At 41.8% G+C, this 12,037-nt stretch overlaps 1 protein-coding gene across 1 annotated transcript in view; it reads left to right on the top strand.

Annotated features, from left to right (window-relative positions):
* The window catches only part of KIF26A (kinesin family member 26A), a 142,746-nt gene that overhangs the window by 120,944 nt on the left and 9,765 nt on the right, over nucleotides 1–12,037 (top strand). The window contains exons 8-12 of the mRNA XM_018556700.1: nucleotides 1,254–1,516; nucleotides 1,771–1,954; nucleotides 4,804–4,963; nucleotides 6,328–6,490; nucleotides 8,264–11,474. Of these exons, the coding sequence (XP_018412202.1) occupies nucleotides 1,254–1,516; nucleotides 1,771–1,954; nucleotides 4,804–4,963; nucleotides 6,328–6,490; nucleotides 8,264–11,474 (3,981 nt within the window). The remainder of the gene's footprint in view (nucleotides 1–1,253; nucleotides 1,517–1,770; nucleotides 1,955–4,803; nucleotides 4,964–6,327; nucleotides 6,491–8,263; nucleotides 11,475–12,037) is intronic.

Genomic DNA, 12,037 nt, shown 5'->3' with positions numbered 1-12,037 from the left:
ATTATGTATACCTATTCACTAGGCACGGTCCACTGTTGTCACCATCAGGAAACTAAATGCTATGCAGCCATGGAGTGCATGCATGTAGATGAGAGGCGGCTGCAAAAAGGCTGCAGGAAATTGGGAGCTCTGAGATGCAAGAAATTATACAAAAAAATATAATACACGGTGCTTTAGCAAATTCAGTGCCATCCAGCCAGTTTTTACACCAACTTCTAGGTGTGGAGCAAGCATCGCCAATTAATTGATGCCAATACCTTCTTAATGATTCATGGAAAAGCTTCCCTGAGACCCCCCCAAGTGCTGCTTTGAGAGACCTGGTCATGAGAAATGTCCTCAACCCCATCAAAAAATGCATTGCAAATAAGCAAAACCGGTTATTGAGGTCTAAAGTGGAATCCACTGTGGGCAGTCAACTTCATTGACTTTTTTTCTTGCAATCAAAATTTACATACTGTAGGTTGCCATGTTTTAGAGACTCCAAGGATGCCCTTAAGCACCAGTCTTAGAAAATAAAAATTATGATATGGTTTTTAAAATGAGCAGTCTTATAAACAATATATGTGCCCCCTCTGCTTCAAAATGTGCAACACTAATAGGCAACCGATGTAGGAACAGAAAGGTTTGCCTGTCTGTTAGCTGGTTGTTATTCTGACCTATTGGTTTCAGTACTTCCTGAGCCACTGATTCAAAGAAAGTTTGCAGATCAGGATATAATGTTCTTTTTGCAGCACCAGTGGCCACCATTTGTCCTACATTGTACATGAGGATGTGAAGGGCCCACTCACATTCTGATGGGTAGGTGGGAGGTAGAGAAGAAGATCCGAGTATGGGCTGCCATGGGAATGTGGCATAAGACAAGTATTCCTCTTTATTAGAGCCCCCTAGACAACACAAGCATTATATCATGCACAAGGGGGGCATCAATTTTTTTTGGTCTGCTTGGAGTTGGGCCTTAAGAAAGAGGAGGTGGCATAGCTACATGAGGAGGTTAAATTCAGATTTGTATATGCGTATTTGCGACACGGGGGCAAAAATTCATATTTCTGCACAGATGCATGGCTGGAAAAGATATTCTTCTAAAATGACAGTAGATTTGTTACATGTGCTCATTAAAAATAAACAGTTTTGTAAATTGTCAGATTTTTCTCTTTGCTTCTGGACAATTGTATGGCAATTAGTGGTTGATCATCTGTACAAACGAGCCCATTGTCCTGAGGACAATCAGAATCTAACTGTGCTTCCTTTTGTAGGTAAGACCTACACCATGATTGGTAAAGATGCCTCTACACAAAGCCTTGGCATTATACCTTGTGCAATCTCTTGGCTTTTCAAGCTAATCAATGAGCGCAGAGAAAAGACTGGCACTCGCTTCTCAATCAGAGTATCTGCTGTGGAAATCTGCGGAAAGGATGAAAATCTTAAAGATCTGCTAGCTGAAGTAGCCACTGGTAGCCTTCAAGATGGTCAATCCCCAGGAGTCTATCTCCGAGAAGATCCAATATGCGGGACTCAGGTATAATGGCACTCTGCGGATGATTTATTTAGAAGTTTTCCTCTTTTTCTTCCTCTCCAAAAACTGCCTTTTGTTTGCAAATCTTTCTTTTCGGCCATTAAGAACCTCAAGAAAACTCTTGCTTGCCACGAGTCAGAATCCCGAGTCCCCGGGCGTACATATTTGTTTTTTTGATTGCCCGAGAGACTTGGCCGGTTGTGGAAGAAAGAACACCCTTATCCTAATTAAGTGTTTTTTTTTATTCATGCTTGCAGCTTCAAAACCAGAGCGAGCTGAGAGCCCCCACAGCAGAGAAAGCCGCTCACTTTCTCGATGCAGCCCTAGCAGCAAGGAGTACCAGTATGCCGGATTGTGATGAAGAAGATAGGAGGAATTCTCATATGCTTTTTACTCTTCACATATACCAGTACAGGATGGAGAAGAGTGGCAAAGGAGGAAGTACGTGTGGTTTGATGCTATGCAGTGTAGTATGTTTGTCACAACAGTGGTTATATTTAAGAAGATGGAGCAATGATGACTGGCAGAGTTGAGAAAAACATATATCAATCATTAATGTGTGAGCAGACTATTAAATAGGATTTTGATCGGTTGCTTTGGCACTTTGCACAGTACTCTTTTTACCTTTTCTAATAATACATTGCAAAATATTAAAGTGGTCTGAAAGGAAAATTGAAGTAAACGTATAGAGCCTACCATTGTTAACCTTTACTTCTAAAATAATTCCCGGGACCTGGCTGTCATGCTGATCCCATGGCTTCAGTTCTAAGACACTAACCTGGAATGCGCATGCAGATCAAGAGTTCTTACTTCACACTATCTAAATAGCATGCTAGTTCCAGGGCCATTATCACAGAAGTCCAGGGACAGTCAGGCAAACTGTATTTTTAGATGAAGGTCTCAAGTAAAAGTCCTTGAATTCCGCTCTCTACAGCTTTCTCTTAAGAAGCTGCTAAGTCTTTGCAAGTGCCTATATCCCAGGGAAAGGTGTTAACAGTTCCCAGAGACATTTACATACCATACCACATCAGTTAAGGACAAATTAATCCCAGATTCTGCTTTTCATCCTTTATACTGGAGTGGGAACATAAAAGGGAAAACCTACTGGCTAGTTTAGACAAGTTTTCCCCCTTCAGACACTTTTTTTTAAATGAGGCCAAATGTTATCAATTAAAGTTCTGTTTCTTCAAATCTTGAACAAACAATCTCTCCAGCATGTAGTATTGTATCGCAGGTGCACATAAAACTGATGCTCTTAGCAGGTTCATGGGAAACAATGGGGCTTCCTACTGTTGAATAGAGAAGTGTGGTTTCCTAGAGCCAGATTTGTGCTGGGGGAATACAAAAAATGGAAGGAAATGGAAGTAGCGTTAAATAATGGTCGGGGCTGGGCTAGGTAAGGTTGTGAAGTATTAAAAGGTCAAGTGCTTCATTTTCCTCCTGAGATAATCAAGAATAGAAGCATGTATTGCCTGTGCCTCCCAAATACCTCATCCATTGTACCTTGTAAATTGCAAGAATGAAGATGCATAGCTAAAAGACATGAACTACTTCACCAGAAAAGTTGCAAAGGATTGCACACACTTTTGTGATTTGGCCACTGCCTGCTGTGCAGAACAGTTCTTTACTGTGTCTCACCTCCTAACTGCATTCGAGTCCCATGCAGCTTACTAGGAGATCACTCTTCCCTGTAGGTCCACCTACGTACCTTCCCTTAGCAAGTATTAGCTTATGGAGATGATACTTCTGTTGAAAGTCAGCTTTCATTTGTTAGCTCATTACAAAGATACCGATCAGCTCAATTACACCAGCTGGATTAAAATATACAGGTGAAACTCGAATAATTAGAATATCGTGCAAAAGTATTTGCAGTAAGTGCTGCAAAAGGGGCCCAAACCAAGTACTGAGTACATATGCATGCTTGTACTTTTCAGAGGTCCGATATTATTCTATGTACAATCCTTGTTTTATTGATTGCAGGTAATAATCTACTTTTTTGAGGTTGTGGATTTGGGGTTTTCATGAGCTGTAAGCCATAATCATCACAATTATGACAAATCACGGCTTGAATTATCTTGCTTTGCATGTAATGAGTCTATCTCATATATTAGTTTCACCTTTTAAGTTGCATTAGTGAAATAAATGAACTTTGCACGATATTCTAATTATTCGAGTTTCACCTGTATATATATTTATAATTAATGTGCTCTACTGCTTCTTTTAGATTTGCTTTGTTTTAGATGAGGTTGGAGTTTGAGTGTGGAACAAGGATGCAGCTGAGTAATATGGCTGAATTAAAGTAAACATTTTTAGAAACTTTACAAATCTGCATGAATAAATTCCTGACATGTCACAATATACAGCACCAGTATAACTTTAGAAAAGCTTTACCTTGCGCTCCATCCCAGTGACTTTCTAAGACCGATATGATGCCATCAGTTTGCTGCAGGCAGGAAGGAAGAAGCATTTCTTAAAGCTGGGTATCCATGCTATGTAGTATAGATGGAAAAATCTCCCACTGACGCTACTGTATTTTGACAGTCAACCCATATGGCTGTCAAAATACCTGAACCGTGCCTGCTAGCAAAGGATAAGGAATGGGAGCCAGCAGATAGGGCTACCCACTCACAATCAGTTGATCAAGAACCTCAATATTAATGAAATATTAAGCAACTCTGTATACTGTGCTTCCACTAGGTACATGCAGCAGCAAAAGTATGAAGTCTTGTGTTAAAGAACAACTAAAGGCTCCTGTATGACCGTCTAAACAAGTACTAAATCCAGTTACTATGTGATGCACAGGCCTCATGAAGTAAACAAAAACTTATTTTACCTTCCCTGAGTGAAGCAAATTCTCCTCATTTGTGTCTCACATGCTCCCCCTCCCAGACACTGCAGCTCATAATGGAAGGGTTTCAGTAACAGAGGCAGTGTGGTTAATCCATTGAGAAGTGGGTTGTATTGGGTGTTTCCAGATGCTCATTGATGACCTACAGGCCTATAAAATCAAAAGTGACAATGCTAATATCCAAACCCCCTACAACATTTTTTATCCCATTGTAGTACAAGCAAGCACAGACTACATGAGAATGGCAACCCTGCTCTGAATTCAGGAGCAGTGCAGCATTGTTGCCACCCCATCACAGGGAGCTGCATTAGGTGGACTTCCCTGGCATGCTCAACAGGTATTTGTAAGTGCAGATGCGCTTATATTTAGGTGAAGCATATTTTCACAGGAGGCCATGCTTTTCCTTTAGATGCTACATCTATTGTCTCTCTTTTCCTGTCAGTGTCAGGAGGACGCAGCCGTTTGCACCTTATTGACCTTGGGAGCTGTGAAAAAGTGCTGAGTAAAAGCCGTGATGGTGGAGGTGGGCTAAGTCTATCGCTGAATGCTCTAGGCAGTGTCATAATGGCCCTAGTGAATGGAGCCAAGCACATCCCATATAGGTAAGCCTTACACCTATTACATATCAAGTGTCAGCCTTGATGCATCCTTCATTGTTAGCTCCTCTCATTTTAATCTTGTGTTCTTGTGTGTGTAAAGCTTGCCATACACTTTTTTATTTTTCAGTCCTGAGGGCTGACTCCTTCATCCACCCATCCTATTGTATTCTGACAGCCAGTACAGGCAGCTGTCAGAATACTAGAAGCAGAATTCGAGAGCAGTGTATGATTAGCTTTACTCTTGTACATAGACTTTTTCTAACGCTATACTTGCATGCAGGGAATGTCTCCATATTTATATCTCCAGTATTGTTTTTATAGCACTTGAAAGTTACTATAAAATTACATTTACAGTTGGCAAATACATCTTTAGATTTTTTTATATAATGCAGCTAGTATAAATACATTATTTTTGACTTGATATCAGCCTTAGTGAGCAGAGAGATAACTTGAGGAGTCCCTTGTTGCTTCTTCACTGTCCAGTCACAAGCTGGACAGTGCTGGCTGCATTTATGTGGCGATATGAATGTGCCCTTAAGCCAAGATACCATGCTTAAACCTAATGTGAATCTGTACTTTGATGATTCAAAAATTCACTTACATGCCTACCCTCTTGGTGATGCAGTGTTGCACACATAAGTGGCCAATCATCAGGTACCAGTGATGTCCTGTAGGGATGAAGAAACAATCCTTAGACCTCTGTAAACTCTGATTAGAGTAACATGGAGCTCACAGTGGACTATTTCTCCTATATTTTGGTAGCCAAATGGAGTGGGGATGTGCAAGGCATTTACGTTACGTTAAAGGTTGGGAATCCTGCAGCTACAAAGATTTGTGATTTCAGGGGATGGGGCCACAAACCTAGCAGTTGTAGAACTGAAGTTCAGTGCTATAAACAGGATCTATCTAGTATACTGCACAAACATACTAAAAGGAGACTAGCATTACATGTAGGAGGCATACATCCTGGTTTTGTACCTGTTCTTTATGCCATTAGTATTTCAGAAAGGAGACCAACCAGAGCTAATTTCCATCAATATTATGATTAGCAGTGGTTTACTGCTTCATTTCTTGAATTGTTTGCAAATTCTGGTGTCAAAAATGGAAATAATTAATCCCCTTGTAGCCAAGGGGGGCATTAACCAAGTTGCATTGAAGTTTATGACAGTCTGGCCAGGTTAAATTACAGCTAGCTGTCATTTATAGCTCTGGAAACAGCTGGTATTTATAATGTAATCCTTTCACTTGCTTGTTGACATGCCCTTAAAATGCTGGAATACGAAAAAAAAAAAAAAAGGGAATGTCTCTTTCCTCAGGAACAAATGCCCAGCGCAGAATTTTAATTCACATTCTCCCTTGTTAAATAGGGACAGCAAATTAACTATGCTCCTGAGGGAATCTCTGGGGAATATTAACTGCCGAACAACCATGATTGCACACATCTCGGATTCTCCTGCAAATTACCCAGAATCCATTGCCACCGTTCAGCTTGCTTCAAGGATTCATCGAATGAGAAAGAAAAAATCCAAGGTTAGTTTGTTCTTTCTTTGCACTGCAAGTGGGGTGTGGGGGAGCCTATATAATGTCAAAGGCATGCCACATTGTATTAATATTATGCAAAATTGCTTTCATATTTTTTCCTTTAATGTCACAGCACAGTGCTGCCCAGAAAATACTCAGGTTATATTTATAACTAGTGTAGAGAAATAAGCAAATTTTATATTGTACTGCAGAGGTCAATGCTAACATCCAAAATGCAGTAACCGATAGCAAGCAGATGTCAGTTTGCTGTACAGACATCAGTAAAAAATAACTGTCATAGGTTTAAAAAACTTTGGGGTTAATTTCCCTCAAAGTGTGTGTGTGTGTGTGTGTGTGTGTGTGTCATTTTTTTTTTTTAAAGAATTGGGTATGCATCAAACAGCATCAAAGGGTCAGTCTACCAAACACAGATTTCAGTGTTTGTTAGGTGTGGGTAAACATGTTATATCTTTGACTTCCCAGATGTGAACACCTGCTGAGGAGCTCCCACTCTCTGTGTTGGGAAGATTTTATATTATGGAGAATGCAACAGAATGACCTTCAACTAAATCCTAAATATCACTTTTGAGTGGCTTCTTTAAACTATTAGAACATATATATTATTATCAGTAACAGATTATTAAACATCCACAAGACGTACAAGAATAGGCCGTACTCCTCTCACCTCCGAATTTTTCATAGATTTATTATTCCAGGTAGGACAAACACCCCATATAATTCTGTACCGGTTCACATTTGAGCCCAGCGACAGGGTAAAAAGCATCAGGGGAAAAATGTTGCATCAGTGCAAAATTTGATGGGGTGTTTCTAGGGATGCACTGATACCAATACTAGTATCAGTACCGATACCGACTATTTGGGCGAGTACTCGTACTCGCCCAAATGCTCCCGATGCCTATCCCGATACTGGAACTTCCGGTATCAGGAAGCCAGGCGGTGAGTCATTACACGCTGCCCGGCTTCATGATTGGCCGGGAAGCTGGCTCCATGCTCCCTTGTCACCAGGGAGCATGGAGTCAGCTTCCCGGCCAATCAGGAAGCTGGGTGTCGGGAAACTGGCCAATCAGGAAGCCGGGCAGCGAGTCATTACCTGCCCCCAGCTTCCTGATTGGCCAGAAAGCCGGCTCCATGTTTCCTCCTCACCTGGTGATGTAGCATGGAGCCGGTTTTCTGGCTAATCAGGAAAGCGGGCGCTGTGTAATGCCTCGCCGCCCAACATCCTGATTGGCCGGGAAGCTGGCCAATCAGGAAGCCAGGTGGCAAGTCATTACATGCCCCCCGGCTTCCTGATTGGCCAGAAAGCCGGCTCCATGCTTCTTCATCATCTGGTGACGAGGGAGCATGGAGACGGCTTCCCGGCTAATCAGGAAGATGGGTAGCGAGTCATTACATGCCTCCTGGATTCCTTAATGGGACCCGAATCGATATTCGGTATTGGCGAGTACCAAAAATAAATAAATCGGTACTTGATACCGAAAAAACGGTATCAGTGCATCCCTAGGTGTTTGTTTCACCTGAAACAATAATACTTAATTTAACATTGCTGTGAGCGGGAACTATGTGTGCCTTTTGTGCAGTTAATTTTCTCTAGTGATGTGACTAAGCTACTAACAATAACTTGTGTGCCCTCTTCAAATAATCATTTACATGGATTTAAGAAAATGGTTACAATATGAGAAAAATCTTTACACCAAAGTAGAAAATAAAAAAATGTGCAGCTGTCACTTGCAAATTATGTCATCTTTCCCTTCTCTCTCCTAGTATGCATCAAGTTCTTCTGGAGGAGAAAGCTCCTGTGAAGAAGGTCGTGCCCGAAGGCCGCCACACTTGAGACCTTTCCATCCAAGGACGGTAGCACTTGATCCAGACTTCCCTGGGCTGGGAATGCATAGTGATCCCGACTATTCCTCCAGTAGTGAACAGTCATGTGACACCGTTATCTATGTTGGTCCCAATGGGGCGGTTTTGTCTGACCAAGAGTTAACAGACAATGAAGGTCCTCCAGAGTTTGTTCCCATCATACCCTCACTTCTTAAGAAAAGAAGCAAAGACAACATATCAGGCCCTCGAAGTTCTGATAATGATCACTTAAAATGCAACACTTTTGCTGAGCTACAGGAGAGACTTGAGTGTATTGATGGCAGTGAGAATCCTTCCAGGTTCCTTAATGAAGAAGCTCTCTCAGAAGCGCTTTCTACTAAAGCCATGGAAAATGCACCCTCTATGCCAATACAGGAGAAACCACCATATTCTCCAAAGAAAGGGCAAGCCAGTAATGCTTCATCTGTTTTTTCACAAAATTGTTCAGGATCAGAAACAAGTGCACCTCATCTCATATCTGATCAGCCTCAAGAACATGCCAAAGCCGAAAGTACACATTTGGACTGTTTCTCAAATGGAGATCAGCTGACAATCACAGAAAGGCAAAAGTGCTCGCTGCCAAGTGCTGGCAAAATTAAAGAGCAACCAAAAGCATTTGCTGATTCATCAGTAAGAGAAAAAAACCTCCTTACAAGAAGACCTCTACCCAGTCCTGCACCACCACCTCCTCAGATGAACTCCCACATGAGCTCAGAATCAAGTAGTGGTGTCAGGACTCCTCCCATCGGTATGAGCAAATTAGAAAGTCAGGACAAGCACAATTTACTAGGCAGCACATTCCCGGTTGTCAGTAGCACTCCCACACAGCCTGGTCCAGTTGAGGTACGCAGGTTTTGCTCAGCAGTAAAAAGCAAAGGTTTTGATCGTGATATCTTAACCACCACAGTGACTTTGCAGAAGCCTGTTGAACTTAATGGAGAAGATGAACTTGTTTTCACTGTTGTAGAAGAGTTGTCTATTGGTGGCATTCTTGACAATGGTAGACCTTCTAGCGTCATTAGCTTTAACAGTGACTGTTCTCTGCAGGCCCTTGCCTCTGGCTCTAGGCCAGTCAGTATTATTAGCAGTATTAATGATGAGTTTGATGCCTACACATCACAGAAATCTGCTGCTGGTGTCAACATTGATATTGTGGTGCCCTTGGCAGAGGATCAATGCACAGTCAGCAGCCGACGCTCATCCATTAGTTCATGGCTGAGCGAAGTCAGCATTTGTACAATTAGAAGCGATGGAGCACAGAACTGTGACACTTTACTTCCTCATGAGACTAATAAAAGCAGTGAGATTGTAGATTGCCTGATTCTGGATTCAGAGAACACAACTGTTCAAATGGGCCAGAATCTGAAAAATTACCTTAATGATAGTGGGTTTTGCTTTTCCGAAATGGACAGTGAAAGTATTGGTTCTGGTCTGCTTTATACTAGCAATGAGAAGAGCCTTAAGACCTCTGAGCTAACCAAAGCTATGCCAAGCAGTTATCAAGCAACTAGCAAGACTAGAGCTTGTAGCACCCGAGGTACATTATCATTTGACACAATCCACTCTAGTCTTCCTCGGAAAAATCCGTCTACCTCATCTGTAACACACACCAGTGCATTAAATGGAAAGGAAGGCACACTTGAGGACCCTTGGACAGCACGAATGGATAATTCCTTAGAGGGAAGGATTGAAAACCAGCTGCTTTCTGCTAAATCTTCCATTCCGGGTACAGACAATCAATTTAAACAGAGTTCAAAACTTGCACAAACTAGTACACCTAAGGCTCTGAAATCCCAGATACTGCCAGCATGTTCACAGCGGGTGGTGGATGGCTGTGAAGTGGATGCCAAAGCTGCCACCAAAAAGACAGAACCCCTTACAAAAGTACCACAGCTTAGGAGAGGTGCTACAACTCTAGGAGTTACAACAAACTACAGCTCTCAAACTGAACATGGTATTAAAGGGGGATCAGATTCTGTTTTTCATGATGGTAGTTTAAAATCATCAGGGACTAAGAAGAACTTGCCTCAAAAAGCAAGCATGCTTCCAAGACCTGGTGGGACAGGACCTCCTGCACCCCCTGTACGTAAATCAAGCTTAGACCATAAAAATAATCCTCTGCATTTAAACAGCCTTGGTAGGTTAGAAGAGTGTAGTCGATCTGCTCTAAATTTGGAAGAGGACAGCGAAACACAGGTCAAAATAACTAAGAATGACCATTCGCTACCCAAAGCTGTATCCAGCTTGAAGAGCAAGTCCAATAAATCAGAGTATGTTCAACGCTTTGGAAGTCATATGTCCCTGGAAAGATGTGATAGTGTAGGATCCATGGGCTCAAGAACTAGCGGGCCTCGCGATAACACTAGTGGAAGTAGTATTAACAAAGCAAACCGGACTGTACCAAGGCTTGGGGTACCATCTGCACTTAGTACAGTTACCTCACCACCTTCCTGCAATTCCATCACCAAAAACAACCAGGCTAAAAGTTCACTTTCTCAAAAAGCAACAACAAGCTTAACCAAGAACCGCAGTCTTTCGACCAATGGCTCAAAGTCACTTAGTTCTTCAGTGAAGTCTTTGAACCAGTCTAATGGGAAAGCTTCTGGCATTCCTCCTAGTGGGAAAGCAGGTTCTCGTTCGGTACAGTGCATTAGCAGCAAGACTGCCAGAGGAACAATTATGGGGACTAAGCAAGCCTTAAGGGCAGCAAACAACAGAGTCAATGAGTTGGCGTCTGGCAGCTCAAGCAAGATAGGTCACTTGCGGGGATCAACCGACTCGGACAGTGGAAATGACAGCGGTGTTAACCTTAGTGATGAGAAATCGCAAACACCAATTTTGCCGTCACCTTACAGCAAGATAACAGCCCCAAGGAGACCACAGAGATACAGCAGTGGTCATGGAAGTGATAACAGCAGTGTTCTCAGTGGGGAGCTGCCCCCAGCAATGGGTAGGACAGCCCTGTTCTATCATAGTGGCAGCAGTGGCTATGAGAGTATGATCCGCGATAGTGAAGCCACAGGGAGCGCCTCTTCAGCTCATGACTCAATGAGTGAAAGTGGAATGTCATCATCTGGACGTATGAGGAGCCTAAAATCTCCAAAGAAAAGAGGTACTTTTTCCCCTTTATGTAGCATGCTTAATGTTCTGCTATTTCGGCACAGTGTCCATAGTGTGCAGATAATTTTTGTTTTTCTAACAGACAAAAAAAAATAAGCTAACATACTGCTATGTTTAAACAAGCTGATATAATTCTCAAATACACATGTAAAGGTACCCATACCTGTGCAGAACCTGAGATATTTGACATTGCAATTACCTTTGCTCTGCAGCCAATTATTACATATTATTAGACAAATGAAGCTAATTAAAGCCTTCTAGTGGCAGTTGCTGTAGTGATGTGTAGGATTACTAAACAGAAAGTCATCTGTGGGAAATCCCTTCTCCTGCATTAATCTGAAGTATTTCCAGTTATGGTAAACACTTGAAAATAACAGATTTGTGACTATTGTTAAAACTATTTAAACTAAACCCAAATATTGGTTACTGGCCCTTTAAGAAAACATTTATAGTAAAATACTCTGATTTAAAGCTGTAAAGATGATGGGGGTAAATGCTATGCTTTAGCGTTAACCTGAATTAAAGGGTCATTTAACTTAAAAATTATATTTTAGT

Source organism: Nanorana parkeri, unplaced genomic scaffold (assembly GCF_000935625.1).
Source record: "Nanorana parkeri isolate BGI_ZX_2015 unplaced genomic scaffold, ASM93562v1 scaffold12, whole genome shotgun sequence".
Classification (NCBI taxonomy): Eukaryota; Metazoa; Chordata; class Amphibia; order Anura; family Dicroglossidae; genus Nanorana; species Nanorana parkeri.
The sequence above is the reverse complement of the archived record's forward strand: the minus strand, read 5'-3'. Positions and strand labels throughout refer to the sequence as shown.